Source organism: Macaca fascicularis, chromosome 15 (genome assembly GCF_037993035.2).
Source record: "Macaca fascicularis isolate 582-1 chromosome 15, T2T-MFA8v1.1".
NCBI lineage: Eukaryota > Metazoa > Chordata > Mammalia > Primates > Cercopithecidae > Macaca > Macaca fascicularis.
In genome coordinates, this window is record NC_088389.1 from 81,238,957 (window position 1) to 81,262,569 (window position 23,613).

At 39.5% G+C, this 23,613-nt stretch overlaps 1 protein-coding gene across 4 annotated transcripts in view; it reads right to left on the reverse strand.

Annotated features, from left to right (window-relative positions):
• SH3GL2 (SH3 domain containing GRB2 like 2, endophilin A1) overlaps positions 1-23,613 on the reverse strand; it is a 232,440-nt gene that overhangs the window by 177,405 nt on the left and 31,422 nt on the right. Inside the window, exon 1 of one of the 4 annotated variants that reach the window (XM_065530482.2) lies at positions 8,954-8,971. The exons of the other annotated variants lie outside the window; for them this stretch is intronic. Within the exon in view, the coding sequence (XP_065386554.1) occupies positions 8,954-8,956 (3 nt within the window). The 5' untranslated portion in view covers positions 8,957-8,971. Of the gene's footprint in view, positions 1-8,953; positions 8,972-23,613 lie in introns of those variants that run through there. 4 annotated transcript variants of the gene reach the window in all.

A 23,613-nucleotide genomic window follows, 5' to 3' on the forward strand; every position in this document is an offset into this window, starting at 1 on the left:
TTTTTTTTTTTTTTTTTTTTTTTTGAGACGGAGTCTCGCTCTGCCGCCCAGGCTGGAGTGCAGTGGCCGGATCTCAGCTCACTGCAAGCTCCGCCTCCCGGGTTCACGCCATTCTCCTGCCTCAGCCTCCCGAGCAGCTGGGACTACAGGCGCCTGCCACCTCGCCCAGCTAGTTTTTTGTATTTTTTAGTAGAGACGGGGTTTCACCGTGTTAGCCAGGATGGTCTCGATCTCCTGACCTCGTGATCCGCCCGTCTCGGCCTCCCAAAGTGCTGGGATTACAGGCTTGAGCCACCGCGCCCGGCCGCCTTTTGCTTTTTAACCACCTACCACATTCTGCCCTTCCCAGCCAGTCTACTTGACGTCATTCCTAGCATTGATACGTGTGATCACTTGCAGGCTTCCAAAAAACAGAGTGGGGTGTGTGTGTGTGTAAGTGTGTAATACAAGGTGAAAAACACTTATGTACAACCAGAGCTGTATCCAGAAGTATCCAGTTTATACTCAATAACAGTCACAAGAATACTGGTTTTTGGAAGACCATTATGAAAGGAAAGGCAGTATGTTAGCAATTTGTGAATGAAAAATTATTTCCATCACCTTATTATTGGCACCATTTATTCATTCAATAAATATTTCAGAGCTTTCATTATAAAAAGGCTGGTAAAGGTATTGTATAGCTTTCTAATTACTACAAATCCAGCAACTCACATGGCTCACTTATTGCTCAAAAATATTCATTGAATTCTATGTTAGATTCTAAGAACATGAACAAAGCTATAACCCTGATTTCCAAAAGCAATGATTCTGAGGTGAGTTAAAATTTGAGTCACTTGCAAAATATGAGTCTTTTTATGTCTGTCCCCAACAGGTTCTGCTCCAGTAAGAATGGCACATTAACCAGAAACATGCCCCTTTTTCAAGCACCTCCACGTGATTCCATTACAGGTGGCCTGGGAACCACATTTTAAACAGTGGTGTAAGAGAACCCAAAATATATACAGAAAAAAATAGTTGCTGAATATTTCAAAGTCCAAATCCATGGCATAAACAGGACTACAGAACTTCCTGGACTGAGACACCCAGACACAGGTATATGCAGGAGTTAGGCCTTGTAGTAGCCCACCAATGAAAAGTGAAACCTGGATAAACAGGAAACAGGCTTAAGGCAATCTGAAAATGTTCTTTGAATATAAGACAAGGGAATCCACGAAAAATGGCAAGGATATAGTGCTAAATCACCAAAAATCACTATCTTGGTTCTTTAAATCTCATTTTCCCCAAACTATCCTTTAGTTAGAAAAACACTTATGTACAACCAGAGCTGTATCCAGAAGTATCCAGTTTATACTCAATAACAGCCACAAGAATATCATATTTTGGAAGAATGTTATGAAATGAAAGGCAGCATGTTAGCAATTTGTGAATGAAAAATTATTTCCATCACCTTATTAGCACCATTCATTCATTCAATAAATATTTCAGAGCCTTCATTATAAAAAAGGCTGGTGGATCCACCCAAGCTGCATGGATCTAACAGACATGATCTCACAATTTTAGGAAAAATACTTGCACACTATATTTCATTTCTATCATGAAATTATAATAATTTACCAAAATTAAAACACAATGGGAATTTCATGCAACCCCTTTGTTTAATAACTCACAATCTGAGGGCCACAAAGGCCTTGTGACTAGTCCAGGTCACATACTTCACGGAAGGCAGAACTGGGGCTAGAACCCAGATTTCCTGCCTCCCCGCCACCCAAACTCCACGCAATCATCATACTATAAAGGTCAACATCCCAGTTCATCTAAGTCCCTGCAAAGGCCACATCATGAACTCTAATGCAGTTTCCTTCTGTTTGATAGACAGAAGGCATCGGGGGGGAAAATAAAAAGGTAATTTAATTTTCTAGAAATTAATTAAAACATGGATTTTTATAAACAGTTGGTATTATGTATCACCGCATGCTATGCTAGGGTGAGTGTTACTTCTAAAAATACTAAAGCTTCTCTGATGGAATTGGATCCAATATCAATTTTTGACTGGCAATCTATACGAAGCCTTGCTTCACACTGAAGATCTATAAAAGGGCAGCTGGCAGGATTTTACCTGTTAATACTTAGTGCCCAATATACAATTCTCCCTTGAGCTAGAAAAAATCTACCCAGAACTTTCTGGTTGAAATTAAAGCTACCCATTTAAAAAAAAAAAAAAAAAAAAAAAGCTACCCATTAAAAAGAAAAACAAAAAAGCCTCCAAGCCAGCTGCTAAGGCATCTAGTTCTAAATGTATGCTGTTACTCTACTACTCTTACCTTAAGATCTTTAAATCAAAATGTCCAAAGTCAGCAAGGCAAGCCACATTTCATCTGGTGACCCAGATTTATGCATACTTACACAAATAGATAAATGTGCGTGCACATACACACACGCACCCAAAATACAGTTATCTGGGCATCTCCAGAACTAGAGATGCATTTTTAAGCTTGGCACTGCATTTGGGAAATAGATTAATGTTCCTACTCTACTTCCAGCCAATCCAAAGATTCTATTTAGATTGAAGGCATGTATACAGAAGTGAGGGGGTACAGAGAAGAGTTAGATACTTCGTGAATGCCCATGTGCCAGTAACAATGCAAAACGTTTGATCCATTCTGGCTCATTTAAGATACAGTCTATTATTTTGAATGATATAATCACGTTTCAAAGAAGAAACTGAGACTTGGGTCTCACAGTCACGTCTCAGATATTTAATGTTTTGTACCTTACACTGCAAAAAAGAGAAATCACTCCTCTGACCCAAAAGAACTCAGAGCTCTTAAATGTCTGTGAACTCATCAACACAACCACTCTGCACTCTAAAACACCAGGAGAAAAGTAAGAAGCCTGAGACATGAAGAGGTTAAAACACAACAGAGAGGAGGCTAAAGCCAAATCTTCCCAGACCACTGTTGTATTGAGTCACCAGAGCAGTAAAAATAAACAATCCCCATGGTCTGTGTACAAAGAGCCACACGGCCTCTCTGGACGCCAGGTGTCTTTTCAGCTGATGCCATCTGGAGCCTCTATGTAAGGAGGTCCACCTCGGTTTTATCCTTTGTCTACCGTTATCACAGAGGGATGAAGGGGCAGGGGAGGATGACAAACACCTTTTCGAAATGCCATCAGAGCACAGTCACAGCAATTTGTTTTTTAATTTACTATATTCGTAGCATTTCATACAAATTACACTCTCAGAATTAAAATTTTTCATGCCAATGTGACTACATTAAAAACACCTTGTAATAATGATTACTTCATTATTTGTGATTTTAAAAGTCAAATAACAGATAGGGTTTGCTTGCTAACACTTGACATCTGTTACTTTTTACTGTTGCCAAGAAGGTCACGGTTTCAGGCCTTTACTTCCAAAAGAGCTCTCGGGTGGGCCAGGAATGAAGAACCCAGCAAAGTGGTTAGGGATCCAGCACCTTCTGAGAGCTCTGTCATTATTCCCCAAAGATCAAGCTAGCTCTCTGCCTCACAGAAAGATGAGCTGTAGGTGGGCTCTGGGCACCATCTAGGCTTTGAAGCAATACATGGTGCTGCAGGATGAACAAGAGGGAATAGGACAGGATGGTGTCTCATTGGTGAGTGCTAATAAAAACGGCAGCTGATGTTTTTATTCCTTGAGTGTATTGAAAGAACTCAGGCTTTGGAATCTGGCAGATTTTACCAACAGTCCCAATTCTTCTATTTGGTAACTGAAACATGTTATTCAGTCTTTGGCACCTTCATTACAGGGTAGTTGTGACAATTAGATGAGGAGAGGTACATCCAGCACACGACCAGGGCCTGACAAAAAGTGGAGGTTAAAGAAGATCATCCTGGCTCAGACCTGCTCAGGGAACCAGTAATGGGGGAAGGGAAGCTGAGCCAGCCCCTAAATTTTGCAGCTAGAAAGGAGACTATTTTCAAGGCCTCCTCTTCTTTGACTCTTCCACAAATTAAAGTGCTCAGATATCTATGAGACACAGAAGGAAAAGCAAGTCCTCCAAAGGAATGTGAAGAAGACATATTGGAGGCCATGCTTTGGAGAGGGGCTATCAAACGTCCACAAGAATCAGCAGAAAGCTATGGGAGCCATTCCTCCGAAAAATATATTCATACAAACATGTAACATTTTGCATCTAATTTTAGGGAGTTCACAGATCCTTATACATTCCTGATTCAATGGCCTTCGATTTACTGGTAGAGGTTACCTGCTACATCGTAAAGTAATTGCACTAGACTGCCATTGTTTTACTCTTTAAAAAAAATAAAAATAAAAATCATTACTGCCATTTGAAAAATCCATGAGCATGAAGATTTTAACAAAATAACAAAATCAAAAATAGAGCAGGAAATAAAAGGGAGATGAGAACACAGCCCAACTAGGACCTTAATGAAGCCACACCCCCGGCCCAGCAAGGTTTCTAAAAGGGGCAGCTGTGTAGTCCTCTAACCTCAGACTGGCTCCTCAACTGTCCCTCACAAAGGTCCCTGTTCCTCCCAACATGCTCCTGCCGTTCCCAACTATGGCCTCAGGTCAGAGCAATCTGAAAGCACTCACATGGGCTCATATCCCCTTGACATATGGAGGCAATAAAAGAAGCAGGTGCCAGGTGCAGGTCAGACCCATCCCGGACCCACACCTGCCGAGGCACAAACGTGGGTTCCCACAGGCTCCATCTGCTGTATCCTGCGGCCAGAGCCTCCCTCTGGGAACCAAAACCAGAGAGCCAAGTGGACACCTCCCCAGCCTCACAAGATAGTCCATCAGCTCAGGTAGGGAAGATGAGATGAGGAAGACTGAAATAAAGGACAAGGAGAAGAAAACAGCTTTTCTGCTCTGCTTCATCAACCACAGGCAGTGAGACTGATGCTGTCACACACACCGTGTTCTCTAATTGTTTTGAGGTAAGCCTGGGGTTTAAGACATACCTCCTGGGACAGGTTTCCCATGAAGACGCAAAGTGACCTCAGCCTCTCTTTCACATTGAAAAATGACACCCCTAATATGTGAAGCTTCAGACAGGAAGCTGATTAAGGAGGAAGAAATCTACCCCACCAATTCCTGTACCTAAGCTTCGTCCACAGGGGTCATTTCTCTTCTTCAGTTTTTGACTAAGACAAGAAGAAAGCACAGAGAGGCAGAAGTGCCAAGTTAAAGTTCTGGTTCTGCCACTTACTAGCACTTTGTTACTTACTAAGGAAAAGAGACTAACTTTCCCCGTTGGAAACTTACTCTCTTTGCCTTGTTTCCTTGTCTGTAAAATAGAATTAATCTCTGCCTGATTATCACACAAGGTATTGTCCAGAGGATCCCATGAGATGAGAAAAATAGGAGTGCATTTTAAATAGCTCCATACTGGTAAGAAAGTGTCAGAAAGCATCAGGTGACTTGCAAGTTAGGAGGCAATGAAAGGAGGGGGACTGTAAAAAATGAACTGTGTGTTGCCACAGTAAAGATTCTGCTCATTCCACACAGCAATACAAAGTGGGGCTTCTGGACCAGGATTCAATCAACAACAGAAGTGGACTATGTGGCCTCTGCAGGCTGCTGCCACCAAGGGAACCAGAATACCCTCCACTCACCACCTCCCCCTGCCCATTCACATAGGATGAACCAGTATTAAATGGGCACCCACAGAGCATGGTGAGACAAGAAGACAACTAAAAATGCAAGCATGAGAGAGTGCCAAAATGTGCGTGTTCATTAAAATGCAGGCCAGCTCCCTCCCAAAAAAGTATGACCAGAGGGAAAGGGATACAATCTGTCAGGCCAACTCTAGCCAAGGCTTACAAACAAATTAAATACAGGAACAATTTTCATCTCACTCACACTCTGAACAGATATTCTTCAGTTAACAACTGCAAATCAAAACCGTTCTTCCTTAGTACCCCCAACATTTCCACTTGACCCAGCATCTACCCAGAAACAGATAGTTCCCAAAGCCTGGGCCCAACACTTCACACGGCACAGAGGCTCACGGAAAACACAGACCACACTGCCTGTACCCTTTATCCACTAAAAGGAATCTGGGCTCCTCAAAGGAATGGATGGCTCCAGGGCTACGGTATATACAAGATGAGCCTAATCACATTGTTATGCCAGAAAGTGAAAAATTTGTCAAAAATAAGTAAAGGGAACATGCCACATGGACACAGGAGCCAGGCTGAAAGCGCCCACACTGACCAACTCAAATTTGATGGAGGGCTCAAATTGAATGGAGTGGTAAATTATGAACCAATGGAAAATGGGAGCTCATGAGTGCACACAAATAAAAAATAAATAAATGGAAATGATGTGAGACTCTTGCTTACAGTAAAATTGTCAAAGGCTGAATGGTAAACATGGAAAGAGCATGGAGATGGAAAATCATGTTTGCGCACCTATCACTGTAAAGACTGGACCCAGTAATAATCATCAATGGATGCTAAATCTTGCACTGATTTTGAGGAGAAGGAGGATATCTACATGACCTTACAGTAGCTCCCCATAGACCACTTACTGCAAGGGAAGAAAGAGAAAATAATTATATAACCAAGAAACTAGACAACACTGTGAAGGGATGTTCAAAATTATCGCCACCAATGGGCATTAGGTGCCTGCAGATTGTACATCCTGGCAAGGACACATCACTACACAATATTCCAACTGAGATTGCATTACCCTGAATCTAATCAAGAGGCAATAACAACCTCAAACTGAAAGCCACTGCATTTTTAATGGGCAGGATGCAGTCTTAAAAATGAGATAAACCAAGACTGTGCAAATGTTTCAGATTAAAAGAAAAGAATGAATGAAACAAAATGAAGTATTTGACCCCAGAATAGAACCAGTATGAGAGAGAAAAATATTATTAAAATGTCATTGGGTTAACTGGTTAATTGGAATCTGAATATTAGATCTGATTTTTAAAATTGTATCAATGTTAAATTTACTCAAGTTTATAATAGTGCTGGGGTTATAGTATAAGAGAATAATACTTAGGTATTTAGAAGTAAGGGCCATGATATAGTAACGTATCCTCAAAATGGTTCAGAAAAAATATATGGTGAGTGGTGTGTGTGTGTGTGTGTGTGTGTGTGTGTGTGTGTGCAGGAAATTATAAAGTAAATAGGGTTAAATATAAGAAAAGGTGAATTAGATAAACAAAGGAACAGGTATTCTTTATAATGTTTTTCTGTAAGTTTGAAATGATTTCCAAATAAAAAGCAAATGCAAACAAAAAACACATTGAACCTTCATTTGCCGATTACATTCTTCTTGAAACATTGCCCAGTCTTAACTTTTAGAACATCAATCTCTTCTGGATTTCCTACTTTCTCTCTGGCTTGTCCTTCACAGGCAACCTTCTTAATTCATTCCCTAAGACTGATAGGTCATTTTGTTCTCAGTCTACACACTACCCTATATAGAATCTAATTCCATTTGAACTACATACATATACAACACCTAGGGCCATATATCCAACAACTCTACTTTCTGAACCTCTCTAGCTAGCTTCCCACAAGCTCCTCCTAGTGACAGGACACAGCTTCTACATCTGGCAACGTTCAGATGTATCTTCTCATCCCTCACCCTTACCACAAAGGGGCCCACTTGGATGGAAGGGGAAGGGGAAAGAATAGAACCAGGACTTTATTTCACACTTTCAAACAACAAACTAAAGGAGAATGAATGCTTAAAAAAAAAAAAAAGAAAGAAAGAAAGAAAGGGAAGAACTAAGAAAGGAGCAGGTATAATTTCATTCTGCCATATTATAGCAAGCATAGTCTTACTCTCAAAAACGGCCGCAGAGGATTGGCCGTCTTTAAGTCTTGGTTTTCATGCCCCAGGCACGTACCCTGCCAACAGAGTGACCAAAAGGTCAGGCTCAGGATCCATTATTCTTTACTTACCATGGCTGCTCTGACCTTCTTCATTTTGAAATTAAGGACATTGAGAGCACCTACCTACCAGCCCACTTTCTCAGAGAATAAGACAAGCCCAAGGTCATACGAGAAAACCACAGGTACTGTTCAATTCCAATTAATATTCTTCCACATTTTTAAACTGGTATCACTTTTTTTGTCTTTGTAGAGGTATTAAAAGAATAAAGCTGAGGACACACACCTATGATGAAACATGAGTATCCCATAAGTGCAGCCAAATCTGGAAACAGGAGACTTTCTGCTCACAAGTGGCCTGGACACCCAATTCTAGTGTCCTTATTTACTACGGAAGCATTTTTAATCATGCTGCCTCTTAAGAGATCCTCCCCCTTTGAAGAATGCTACTGAAATTATTGCCCTGCCCCTGGCAGGTTTCTGACTAAAACTTGGAAGCTATCCTCCCATTTAGACACTGCAGATGGCCTATTTGCATATTACAATTCTCCTAGTTGATGACTGTTTGGGGGGATTATGGGACGAAGCAGACGGGTGGACAAACTTTTTTTAAATGTACCACTCTGGCAAGTAACCAGGCTAATAAATAATCCCTAAATAATAAATTTTCAAAACAGTTCCTAATGCATATTCATTAAAAGGTTACAAGCAACTATTTATGAATGCAGGAATTTCCAAATGAAAAACAGGGAAATAGCCTGATTCTGGTTTCCCCAAAATTTACGTTTCTGAATAATTAAAAGAAGACAGACCTCCTGGCTCTGGAGGCAGAAATTAGCAACCTAAAGAACATTACACAAACTAGGAACATTCATTGAGGAAAACTGAGGCTGGAAAAATTACAGAAATTAAGGGTTGTAGAGCAACATTTTTACTGCGCAAAGTAGAAAAAGTCAAAAACTGCGGCAATTATGGAATACTGCAAGTGCGAAAGAGTTATCCTAGTTTTGCTCCCAAATCACCAGAAAATTTAAAGTAAAATTTTTTTTGTCCTAAGTGATCCATGTAATGGTTTTAACTCTCCACCACTTACCATATGGAGGCAGGTAACGTGCACACTGAAGAACAGTCATCTTTTAGTGAGTCCTCTAGGTGCCCTCACAGCCATTAGCCAGGTTTTGGCACAAAGACTTCATCTCAAACAACTTGAAGTATCATCCAGACATCAATACAGAGTTAAAGAACATGATCCTGATCTCTCCTCTCTTATCTGATTATATTTGTAAAACTTCTTGGCAATATTCTGCATGAATCAGGCATTGATTATAATAAAATAAAGACACAGGATACAAAGTCATCATATGATTGTGATCATGGGATATGTTACGGAAAGGAAGTGAATGAAGGTGCCACAAAAATCATCAGGACAATTCAATTCACGGGCTGATTAAGAGGCAGGTCTTGCACGTAGTTGGCAGACATAAATTAGCACAGTCTTTCTAGAAAGTAATTTTGTGATATGTATGATTCAGTAATTATAGTTCAGCTATACCTCCAAAGAAATAATCCTGCATCTCAAAACTGTTTTATGCATAAAGACATTCATTGTAAAATTATCTACAATGAAGAAAAATGGCAACAATCTATACATTCACAGATTATTGTAACCCAAATCATGATACAACTACATTAGAAATCTGTCTATAGGCATTGAAATTAGTCTTTAAAAGGGCATTAATCTGACACAAATTTTACATGTCTTTCATACACGAAAACCACAGCAATCAATTGAAACTCTGTCAAGATCTTTAAACGCTGGAAAACTTTTTCATGAACTACGCATTGTAAGTATTTTTAAAAACTCATTTTCTGATAAGTAAACCACCAGGGCATATTTGGTGAGCTTCAAAGCTAATGACTCCAAATATTTTGGAGATAATGCCCCTCTGCTTACCTCCGCCTTTAAGACCCCTCTGACATCACCAATCTAAAACATGCTCCTCATTCTTTCCTACTGTTCCTGGACTCGCTGAAGGGCTCCATCATCTAGCAGGTCACTCACACCAAGACACCTAGGCTTTGCCCTTGACTTCTCCCTCTCCCTCCATGTTCAATCACCATGTCTGATAAATTCTATCTTGAAAAATCTTTCTGATCCCTCCATTTCTCTCCAATCACATTGCTGAACTGCTTGACCAATTTGCTGGTGGCAAAAGCCACCAGTTTCTCATGCCCAGAGTACTGCACCAACCCTCTTCTGTCTGCTCCTCCAAACTAGCACAGTCAGTGGTTTGGCTTGGTTAGTAGTTGCATGTCTGTGAGCCCATTACTTATCTTCTCTGTGCTTCAGTCTCATCAGTAAAATGGATACAATAATAGCATCTATCTCACAGGGTTGTTGGGAGTAATAAATTAAGTAACATACGTAAGCTGTTAAAACAGTGTCTGACACCTAAAAAGCACTGTGTAAGTATTTGCTATTTTTCTTTTTATAAACTTGTTCCTCACTGGAAATCCAATGCAAAATGCAGTGTATGGTGCACAGCAGACCCTCCATAAATGTTTACTGAATGATTGTTTTAGGCATATACTGATCACATACCAGTAAGCTTCAGGTCAGAGTATCTCTTAATGCTGCATTATCCTTATTTCTGCCAGTTCTTCATAACAATGTGAAATGGAGCCTTGATTTAACTTCATGGGTTAACCTGAAAATAAAATGGCTCTAAAATTGAATTTTTTGAAATACAAAATTTTATAAAATCAGTTATTCCAACTACTTGTTTACTGATCAATTTTAAAAATCATACTAAATTTCTAATCATCTGTCTGATTTTCTCAGAAAACTTCAAGATACTACATCACAGAATCAGAAATCAAACAGAAAAGCATTTAACACTCCAGGCTGATGACAATGAATTCTAATAAGAGAATAAACTGGTACATTTCACAGTATATATGAAGAGTCTATCAAAAAGTCCCATTAAAACATTCTCTAAAGAAATAATCAGAGATATGGATATTTATACATAAGTGTGTTCATGTCAACTTTCTATTGTGAAAAAATGGATGGAGCCTAAATGCCCAACAACAAAACAATGTTTAAATAATTTATGGTTCACTCATCTATCCTTTTTTTTTTTTTTTGGGGGGAAGGAGTTTCGCTCTTGTTGCCCAGGCTGGAGTGCAATAGTACAATCTTGGCTCACTGCAACCTCTGCCTCCCGGGTTCAAGCGATTCTCCTGCCTCAGCCTCCCAAGTAGGGGGATTACAGGTGGATGCCACCACGCCCAGCTAATTTTTGTATTTTTAGTAGAGATGGGGTTTCATCATATTGGTCAGGCTGGTCTTGAACTCCTGACCTCAGGTAATCTGCCTGCCTCAGCCTTCCAAAGTGCTGGGATTACAGGCGTGAGACACCATGCCCCACCTCACCTATTTCAGCCATTCAACACTCAAGTTTTTAGAAAATATTTAAGACAACAGGGGAAACTCTCAAATACAGTTGAGTAGGGGGCCCTGAAAGAAGGCTATAAGGAAATACACTCACGTCAACACAGCAGCCCTCTCCAGCTGTTGAGATTATGAGTCACTTCCTTCTCTGTGCCAGAGTTCAAAGCTCAGCTCTGCTATCAACTAGGGGATCTTGAGCAAGTTACTATGCCACAGTTTGTGCACTTGTAAAGAATGTATAATGGGATTCCGAAGATTAAATTAGTTACTGCATATAAAGTAGTGAGAATAGTATCTAGCACACAGTTAAGTACCCCACATTTGGTTGATAACATTACTGCTTTTTTGTACTTAAACACTTCACAACAATCTTATGTCATTTATGGAATTCAAAAAAATCAATAAACATTACTAAAAGCTCTGAATTTTTAAAAATAAGCCAAATTTGGCAAAAATTTAGTTCAATATATAAGTTCACAATCTCTTCTCTGAAACCTTTGGGGCCCAAAGTGTTTCCAAGCATAGAATGTTACAGACTTTAGAAGAGTGATACAGTATATTTACTATTTAAAACCCCAAGCCAGGTCTAGGCCAGCACCCTACAGTCAAGCACATTAACATTCACACAAAATCAGGTAAATCAAGACTATAAATACCTTTACATCAACACAGGCAAGGTTTTACTGCTAACTGAATTATGAAGAAATGTCACATTTTCCAGCATTTTTCTAAATTTTCAAACTATGAATAAGGGGTCATAAGTTTACTATTATCAAATGCTGGCATCATGGTGGCACCTCAGTCAGGAATGGCACATGGCTCACTTATGCCCCTCTCCATGTATGAAGAAAAAAAGTAACAATTTCCTAACTCTCCAACCCTGGTAGAATCCCACTAGAGAAGGGCATATCAATGGAGGTACTACTGACATTTTGGACTAGATAATTCTTTACTGTGGAATTTTGTCCTGTGCATTGCAGGATTTTTAGCAGCATCCTTGATCTCTACCTACCAGATGCCGGTAGCACCTTTCCAATCGTGGTAACCAAAAATGTCTCCAGACACTGCCAAATGTCCTGTTTATCAGGGGAGCAAAATCATCCCTGGTTGAGAACCAATGCAAACTAGAGGAAAAAATCTACTGCTTTCCTCTACATATTCTACAACAGAACTCCAAACTGCAACTTCTGCTGTAGCGCTGCTTGTTTTAGACAGCCTTACGGCTCTCCTCTACCCATTTCTATCCCCCAAACCCTAGCCAAAATGAACTTCTTGATTTTTGTCCCAAAATACAACACGATTTTTACAAATGAGAAGTCTTGAGCTGGAGACTGAGCTCCACCCAAGACAGCTGATCCTACCTTCTCTCACGCTCACAAACAGAAGATGGTCCTGACATACAACCTTCCAAATACGCTATTTCTCACTTTAAGCAGTGGGACCAGAGAAGTGAACAAGCTACAGATGTCAAGAAACTTGACTCCAAAAGCAAGCAATTTGACAGCTGAAAAATCAGTTAGCTAGTTTCCAGTATCTCTGGAATTGGTGAGACAGATAATCACACAGGTCAGCATTTCCAAAACCATTTTTTCCCAGAAACTGTCTTGAAAGATGTCAACAGGCATCCTCAAATATGTGATACTCAAGTAAGCCTGAAAATTGATCTTTGACAGTTTTCTTGTTGTTATTACCACCACATGAGCACGTTAAGCCTTTAACATGCTAGTTGTTTTAGGAAGCTTCAAGGAATAATCAAGGATACTGCATTTCCCAAATTTATTTGGCCATGAAATCCCATTTGTTTTCTGCTCCAATGATGCCTATTTCCTTGATGAGGGTTCCAAGCAGCACCAGCCTGGGAAACAATGACAGAGTCCTAACTCCCAGAGACAATCCTAAAACCAACTTTCAGCTATGGGCTTCTACTTATTTCTCAACAAACCTACGTATGTGCACAACTTTATATACTGCAGCATTGTTTAAAGGAGCAAACTGGAAACATTTAAATGTCCACCAATAGCATATTCCTTAAATAAATCATGGCATAATAATACAACAGAATACTACCCAACTATGAAACAATGAGGAAGCTCTTGGTGTACTGAAATAATCTACAGAGTTCATGAAGTAAAAACAATCAGACAGACCCAGAATATTATATTATGTATGCTAGCATTTGTGTAAGAAAGGAAGGGAGAGAGACAAGGAAAGAGAACACACACAAACTTGCCAACATTTGCAGGAACTATCTTTAGAAAAACCTGGAAACAGTAACAATGGTTGCCTCTGGGAAGGAAACTAGCTACGGGAAGGAGTAGAATTCAGACATCACTGTCTAACCTTTTATACTATGCCAACTGTATTACATATTCAGAAATAAAAGTGAAAAGTGCATAAACTAATGTTTATCAGTCTGTATGGTATAAACATCAGACAATAAGATGCAAAAATCTACTAAAACAACAGGCTATATCAACAAAAGAAATAAGGAACTTACCATATTCAATGATATGATTTTTAAGGTTGATACCTGCTTGATTTTTTAATTATAAAGGAGAAAATACTTTTTGAAAAGGCAGTAACAATATTTTTTCCCCTGCTTGATTTCAAAAGATTCATAATCTAGTTATTTGCTTTGCTATATTATTTGTAGTCTCCTCTGACTCTCAGACCCCCAGGTCTCTCCCCCTCTTTCTCTACCACTTCAATATAATCAAAATAAAAATACCACCCCACAAAAAGTACATCTCCTTCTTTTATTAGTTCAGTGTATATTGGATCATTTGGGTAGATTTCTCCTTGTTGATTTTAAATTTTTTAAGTACCAATAGAAATACTTAGCTAGCACTAAAGTTATACCCATATATTATGTTTTACCCCCAATGGAAAAAAATGCAGCTGCTAACTTCTGGAAAGCAGGTCGCTGACTCACTGTGTGTATCACATAAAGTCATCATGCTTCTTTCCTAGCCTTGTATTTCTTTTATAAACAAATCTGAAAACTTCCTAATTTATCTTTTTTTTTTTCCAGGAACTTAAGTGCTTCATCCACTGTGTGATACTGCTGTACACAAACAGCTTAGTAAATATATTTTCCTTAAAACATTATGGCTGATGCAGAATAAGTGTAATGGGTAATTAATCCACCTTACTGATGAAGGGCCTCATTAATAAAGGTGACCTGGAGAAAGCTGAATGCAGGCTGCCTCTGACTCTCAATTTCCAGAAACATCTCTCTGGCGTCCTGCCATTGAGCACAAATTTTAACTTTCTCATTCACAGAACAACAATTTTTCTATCATGCAGTAGAAAAAGTAAAATGAAGCAAAAATATTTTAAGCTGCTGGAGCAAATTAATCAGCTGATTAAAATGATTACAGTACTTTTTGACTGAGTTCCAGAAAGTTAGCATTAAAAATTTTCCTATAGAAAATAAATACAGAATTATGGTAATGAAGATATCTGTAATTAAGAAGTATGGGTTTTCTTTAACTTTTGTCCTAAATTTTTCACAATAAACATGTATTAATGAGGGGAAATTTTTAAACCCAGGGAAAGTGACAAATGAAAAGAATATACATCTTAAATATCCAATTTATTCATAGGAAATAAAGGTAGGCTATCATATACATTCATCTGAGAATTGCTAAAACATGCCAGTAACTGAAGGAGATAGAGACACAAAACACCCTCCAAAAAATCAATGAATCCAGGAGCTGGTTTTTTGAAAAGATCAACAAAATTGATAGACCACTAGCAAGACTAATAAAGAAGAAACGAGAGAAGAATCAAATAGACACAATAAAAAATGATAAAGGGGACATCACCACTGACCCCACAGAAATACAAACTACCATCAGAGAATACTATAAACACCTCTACGCAAATAAACTAGAAAACTTAGAAGAAATGGATAATTTCCTGGACACTTACACTCTCCCAAGACTAAACCAGGAAGAAGTTGAATCCCTGAATAGACCAATAGCAGGCTCTGAAATTGAGGCAATAATTAATAGCCTACCAACCAAAAAAAGTCCAGGACCAGATGGATTCACAGCTGAATTCTACCAGAGGTACAAGGAGGAACTGGTATCATTCCTTCTGAAACTATTCCAATCAATAGAAAAAGAGGGAATCCTCCGTAACTCATTTTATGAGGCCAACATCATCCTGATACCAAAGTCTGGCAGAGACACAACAAAAAAAGAAAGACAATTTTAGACCAATATCCCTGATGAACATCGATGCAAAAATCCTCAATAAAATACTGGCAAACCAAATCCAGCAGCACATCAAAAAGCTTACCCACCATGATCAAGTGGGCTTCATCCCTGGGATGCAAGGTGGTTCAACATACGCAAATCAATAAATATAATCCAGCATATAAACAGAACTAAAGACAAAAACCACATGATTACCTCAATAGATGCAGAAAAGGCCTTTGACAAAATTCAACAGCCCTTCATGCTAAAAACTCTCAATAAATTCCGTATTGATGGAACATATCTCAAAATAATAAGAGCTATTTATGACAAACCCACAGCCAATATCATACTGAATGGGCAAAAACTGGAAGCATTCCCTTTGAAAACTGGCACAAGACAGGGATGCCCTCTCTCACCACTCCTATTCAACATAGTGTTGGAAGTTCTGGCTAGGGCAATCAAGCAAGAGAAAGAAATAAAGAGTATTCAGTCAGGAAAAGAAGAAGTCAAATTGTCCCTGTTTGCAGATGACATGATTGTATATTTAGAAAGCCCCATCATCTCAGCCCAAAATCTCCTTAAGCTGATAAGCAACTTCAGCAAAGTCTCAGGATACAAAATCAATGTGCAAAAATCACAAGCATTCTTGTACACCAGTAACAGACAGAGAGCCAAATCATGCATGAACTTCCATTCACAATTGCTTCAAAGAGAATAAAATACCTAGCAATCCAACTTACAAGGGATGTAAAGGACCTCTTCAAGGAGAACTACAAACCACTGCTCAGTGAAATAAAAGAGGACACAAACAAATGGAAGAACATACCATGCTCATGGATAGGAAGAATCAATATCGTGAAAATGGTCATACTGCCCAAGGTAATTTATAGATTCAATGCCATCCCCATTAAGCTACCAATGACTTTCTTCACAGAATTGGAAAAAACTGCTCTAAAGTTCATATGGAACCAAAAAAGAGCCCGCATCGCCAAGACAATCCTAAGTCAAAAGAACAAAGCTGGAGGCATCACGCTACCTGACTTCAAACTATACTACAAGGCTACAGTAACCAAAACAGCATGGTACTGGTACCAAAACAGAGATATAGACCAATGGAACAGAACAGAGTCCTCAGAAATAATACCACACATCTACAGCCATCTGATCTTTGACAAACCTGACAAAAACAAGAAATGGGGAAAAGATTCCCTATTTAATAAATGGTTCTGGGAAAATTGGCTAGCCATAAGTAGGAAGCTGAAACTGGATCCTTTTCTTACTCCTTATATGAAAATTAATTCAAGATGGATTAGAGACTTAAATGTTAGACCCAATACCATAAAAACCCTAGAAGAAAACCTAGGTAATACCATTCAGGACATAGGCATGGGCAAGGACTTCATGTCTAAAACACCAAAAGCAATGGCAACAAAAGCCCAAATTGACAAATGGGATCTCATTCAACTAAAGAGCTTCTGCACAGCAAAAGAAACTACCATCAGAGTGAACAGGCAACCTACAGAATGGGAGAACATTTTTGCAATCTACTCATCTGACAAAGGGCTAATATCCAGAACCTACAAAGAACTCAAACAAATTTACAAGAAGAAAACAACCCCATCAAAAAGTGGGCAAGAGATATGAACAGACATTTCTCAAAAGAAGACATGCATACAGCTAACAGACACATGAAAAAATGCTCATCATCACTCGCCATCAGAGAAATGCAAATCAAAACCACAATGAGATACCATCTCACACCAGTTAGAATAGCAATCATTAAAAAGTCAGGAAACAACAGGTGCTGGAGAGGATGTGGAGAAACAGGAACACTTTTACACTGTTGGTGGGATTGTAAACTAGTTCAACCATTATGGAAAACAGTATGGCAATTCCTCAAGGATCTAGAACTAGAAGTACCATATGACCCAGTTATCCCATTACTGGGTATATACCCAAAGGATTATAAATCATGCCATAAACACACATGCACACGTATGTTCATTGTGGCACTATTCACAATAGCAAAGACTTGGAATCAACCCAAATGTCCATCAGTGACAGTGGATTAAGAAAATGTGGCACATATACACCATGGAATACTATGCAGCCATAAAAAAGGATGAGTTTGTGTCCTTTGTAGGGACATGGATGCAGCTGGAAACCATCATTCTCAGCAAACTATCGCAAGAACAGAAAACCAAACACTGCATATTCTCACTTATAGGTGGGAACTGAACAATGAGATCACTTGGACTTGGGAAGGGGAACATCACACACCAGGGCCTATCATGGGGATGGGAGAAGGGGGAGGTATTGCATTGGGAGTTACACCTGATGTAAATGACGAGTTGATGGGTGCTGACGAGTTGATGGGTGCAGCACACCAACATGGCACAAGTATACATATGTAACAAACCTGCACGTTATGCACATGTACCCTGGAACTTAAAGTATAATAATAAAAAAAAAATTAAAAAAAAAATCCCAGTAAACACTTTAGGCAAAATGGACTCCAAGAAAGGTCCATACCTCACCCTACTAGGGGGTGCTCACCAGGAAGTCAGCCTTCGATTCACCAAATTGTCCAATAAACACACAGCAGTGGGTCCTACCAGTAACTTAACACCTGGGCGTGGGCAGCACACAGCCCAAGTGTCCACAGCAGTTGGGAGAAGGCCAATGACGGAGGACTCTGAGAGCAGAGAGAACATGCTCACTCTAGTCACAGTGTCATCGGCATCTGGGCACCTCTGGGGTGGCTGGAGGCCACAGAAGCTTGCCCTTGTACCTGGAAATGCTGTCGTACAGCCTTTTGGGTGTGGGGAAATTTGAGTCTGTGAAGGGGACTTTGTATTTCTGTCCTATGCTAGTGTTTCTATCGGCCACATCAACCTTGTAACATCTGCACCTTTAAAGAATATGGCGGAGAAAGAGCAAAGACAAGCTTCACTTGGTAGAAAAGGACAGCAGCCTCCGTAGCCCACTTCTTGGCTATAGATCTTTAGGAAATATGACCTCCTTGGGCCTCAGTTTCTCCTTTTATGAAGCAGTGATGGTAATAACAACAATAATAACAATAATAGTAATATACAGTTCACAAGGTTGTCATACTACACAAGAATATAGAGTTTATACAACACTCTCTGACACACGGAAGTTCTCACAGAATGTTGGGTGCCTGCCCTTTCCCCCCCGAGTTTGCCCTATTACAGAAAATAGCTACGCTGTCCCAATTCCAGTGCCACTAAAGATACTGACACAGATCTTTAGTGAGCCAGTCCACCCTGCTTCCTGAAATCCAGCCAAGTCAATTTCCTTGACATAAGGGCTCAATCCAATCTTTCCCATTTCCTCCAAAAGAGGGATCTGGCTAGCCTAGCCATGCTAATTTCCAAGTCTAAAAGGGGCAAGGATTTTTTTTTACTCTCTTTTCAGAAACCATACATGTTCCCTGTCACACACACACAAATACACATATGCACAACGGCAACTTTTTCAGGACTGATAAAGAACAGAATGCCTGTGATGTACTGAGAATCATCGGCAATTTACAGCACCTAGAAATAGTAATCAGCTTAAAGAAAGAACTTTCCATCCCAAAGAAATCTGTGAAGAAAGCATGTCCCCTCAAGTTGAAAAGATAGATAAATGGCATTTTTCCCAGAGCCTTCTCAAACAGAGCCAAATAACTGAGTCAACCCGCCAAAGAGGGAGAAGGAGACAAGAGTATAAAGGAGGCACAAAACCCTTTAGAAAGTGACCACACAAGATCTCCAGTATTGTCGTCATTCATTTGATTTACCAGGCAGCCTGCCAAATAAGGCACTGGTAATTTAGTGGCATTAAGATGAGTTTAGTCAGCAAGGAGGGAAGAGGAAAAAGGAAAGTTTTTTGCGTGCTAAAACCAGAATAAGAATTTCCAAATGTCCGTGTGCCATAGTCAAAGCAGGGAAATGCTAAAGTGACTATTCTGCAGGCTGGAGCGTCTTGCTGGCCATTCTTCCCCTGTCACCTCTCATGATGAGCGTTATAAAATGATCACCAGAGAGCCCAAGAACCAAACCAAGATTTTCTCCAAACAGTAAGGCATTCTACACGAAAAATTTCTTGAAAGGTCTTTACATATCTAGAGGAAAACACATTTGCGCTTTATTTGACAAATAACAATCTCAGAGCTTAGCACTGACACCAAGGGAAGAATGCTGTCTTCCTCTGGGGTGCTTAAAATTACCAAACATTCAGAATTGCAGGGAACAGACTGCTTGGGGGAAGGACAATATGTGATTTCTTGCCAAAAATACTGCCATTGTTGTTATTTATCTAAACACAATATTTTGTCATTTTAATTTTCAGCAACATCAGCTGGATATTTTATAAAGACATGCACAGTTTTCAGCAGAGCATGGATGGCATACCACTGCTTTTACAGAGAAAGTGGTTGAAAATTAACGAACCAAAACTTTACAAATGGAAAGTACTAATATTTTGCTTCTTCAATTGAATACGTTTAAGAATACTTCTACTGCCTCACTGCCAATTTTCAGATTCTAGAGTATGTGGTATCAGAAAAGAAATGGTCACACTAAGAAATTATTCTTGAATATTATTGTACAACAAAAGACTGTCTTTGGACAGCCTAAAGACATCGAAGTCTTAGCTTCATCAAAGCTAAGGATAAAGGTGAAATCTCTGTATTCTTGCTCAAAATAAACTTAAGACAACAAAATGACAGCAGTAAAAAAGGAATGAAGCACTAATACATGCTACAAGATGGATGAACTGTGAAAAAATTCAGACACAAAAGACCATATATTGTATGATTTCAGCCATACAAGAAATAACCAGAATAGACAAATCCAATAGACAGAGGCAGAAGTACATGAGTGATAATCAGGGGCTTCTCAGAAGCAAAGTAGGCATTGTGGAAAAATGGGGAGTGCTGCTTGTAGGTATGGGGTTTCTTTCTAGGTGTAAAAATGTTCCAAAATTGACTGTGGTTATGGGTGCACAAGACTGTGAACACACTTAAAACCAACAAGTGGTTTACTTTAAACAGTGCGCTTTCAATAGGTGAACTGCATGGTATGTGAATTATATCTCGGTGAGCTGCTTTTTCAAGTGAAATGAGAACACACTCCCACAATTACATACACAAGTGAAACGCATCCTCCCAGTCTCTCGCACATACACACATGCACCCCTTCCTCTCCTCATCTTATTCTCAATTACTCTGGTACTCTGTATTTCAATAGAGCTGCATTTTGCAAACTTAATGTACATAAGAATCACCTGACAACCTTGTTTAAGAGCAACTATGATTCCTTAGGTCTGAGATAGGGTCTGAGATTCAGCAGTTCAAGCAAGTACCCAGATGTGGTAAGGTTAAGAGGGCTGTGTCAGTCCCACACAAAAAGACTGTACTGCATATATGGATTCAAAACATACTCTAAGTGCTAAAATCTGACCAGAGCTACTACCACAAATTCACCACAAGCCACACTCAGGAGCACTCCTGGGAAGAGCTCTTCCTCCCCGTTCCTCCTGTGCACAGAACTAGAGAGAGAGGACAGGCAATGCCACCCTTGAAGAGCTGGACTTTGGCCCATACAGACAGGTCACGGGCTTGCCTTCTATGCCAGCTCTGCTGCTGGGCAACTTTGCCCCGGGCACCTCCTCTCTCTGAGAATTTCCCCATATGTACAACTAGTTCCAATACTATTACCTACTGACTTCACAAAGTTGTTTTCAGGGTGAAAGATGATGATGCACACAAAAAGAGCTTACAAAACCATAAAGCATTTTATTACTTTATGGTGGGAAAGTGTTGAGACAGGCAAGTTGTCATCACAATTCCCATTATGGGCACCAAAGACAAGAGGAGTTGGGCAGAACTGGGGCCAGCAAGTCCTGACGTCTCCTTCTGTTGGCACTGAAGACAGAGCCCAAAGCAATGATCACCTCTAATCTCCTGACGGGGTATAGCAAGGGCAAGGCCGGTTCCCAGAGCAGGAAGACTGCAGTGACCAAAGTTAACCAGACATGTTCTGAGAGGCATTAAAAGCTTTAGTCCCTGTCTCAGGGATCCACTGGCTTCTCATGAAAACAGCAATGTGATATCATGAACTTAATAATAGGGAGCCTCGGTCACCAGTCACAGAGTCTCAGATACGTCCTATATTCAAGTCACACACATCTCAAACACACCACTGCGATGACATGAAAAGTCAAGGTCTCTGATTATGCTGTAGCCAGAAGGAACCGAAGCCAATAAAGTTCTAAACGAGCTTCTCTTTCTATTAAATTGTACTGCCCCCAGGAAAAGTGAAAATTTATTTCACCGCAGAATGTATTTTAGCTTCCATGAACAATTTCAACCAAAAGCAAAAACGAAAAAAAAAGAACACAAAATGTCCTACATATCTATCATGTACCCACATTTACCCTATGAAATAACTTGGAAGTTACTTCATGACCATGAACACTATAGAGTTACTCAACCTATATATTTCCCTATGGTAAAATAATTGTTAAGCTTTATGAAATAAAAAAGACCAATGAAGGATACTTCCTATTTGCAAGGTTATTATTGTATGATGACCACTCTGTGAACATCAAAAATTAAAGAAGTTCTTTACGTCTTTCATGAAACAAAATATGTCATAATGAATAACTCTTAGAGAAATATAGAAAAATCCAGTTAATTGTCAATTGAAAAAAGAACCTTCATTAAGAAGAAATAAGGGTTTTATTTAACACTGGCACTCACATCTTCTCTTTATTCAGACTGTAATTTTTCACTGTATTAATTTTACCATAGGGAGCCTACAACCTTATGAGATTACTAAATATAATGTATTCACCAAAAAAAGTGCCCCATAACATAAGAGAACTCTCATTTTGAGGGGGCATTGCCCTATTTTTTAATCACAATTCAATTTCTGGGTCAGCAAACTAGTTTATAGGAGAAGATAAGGTTAGCTTTTATTTTTAAAAAATTTAGAAAACTTGCTATACTTCTTGAACAGCTTTGCTTAATAACTTTGTGTTAAACTTCTTTGTCAAAAAAAGGAAAATGAAAAAAACTCAACATTATTCAGTCAGGGATCCTTACACCCTGATTTTTTAAGTATATGTTTAACAGCTGAGGGTTTCTCCAACATTATAAAGTTCCCATTGCAGTGTGCACTCACCGATGTTAAACAGTGATCTTAGTCATTCCAAGTATATATCGACCACTTAAACTAATCTAACAATCGCACATCAGCTTTTTCTGTGTCTCTCACTAAATTGTAAACTCTTGGAGAATATAAACACGCCTTTAATGCCCCTAATGCCCTAGAGCGGGTGCCTATTAGACAGAACATAGTGTTCACTGAATACATAAAGAGGATCTGAGCCCTACCCTCACACACAGCTCTGATCTTCAGGAAGCTCATTTGTTATCACATCCACAAACGGGGTAATTGATTAAAATGAGGAAAAGAAAGGAAGCTATCACTTACTGTATGCCAGACGCTTATGTGCATTTTGGTATTTAATTCTTGCAATACCCTGAGGAAGATAACTTTGGAGAAGATGGAACTTGACCACAGTTGCACAGCTAGAATAAAGCCGGGCGTCCATTCGAACCCAGACCCACAGAGTTAAAACTGCACCCAGGGGATATGACAATACACTGACCAATTTAGGAAAAACAGGATTTGATGGTACAAAAGAGTCTGCCCCTAACAGCAAATGAGTCCTTGAGCAGTACACACTTGTATTAAAATGTTCTCCTATTAGAGGGCCAATCGTGTGTCTGGAGCTCTCAAGGGTGGCAAGATGATGATGGGAGCACAGGTGTGATGTGTCTTGCTGTGGCTTCTAAGAATCTTCCGACCTACCCCCCATTATCAATGAGAGCCCAGATGCCATGAGCTGAGGAGCACATGCCCTTCTCAAGGGGCAGCCTTTGCTCAGCTGTCACTTTGCAGTATGATCTGCAACTTTCTTTTCGAGAACAAATGTTTTCCCCGATTCTCAATAAATTCCCCAAAGCCATATCAAGTACATATCTAAAGGTTTCACAATGCATACTGACAAACTTGGTGT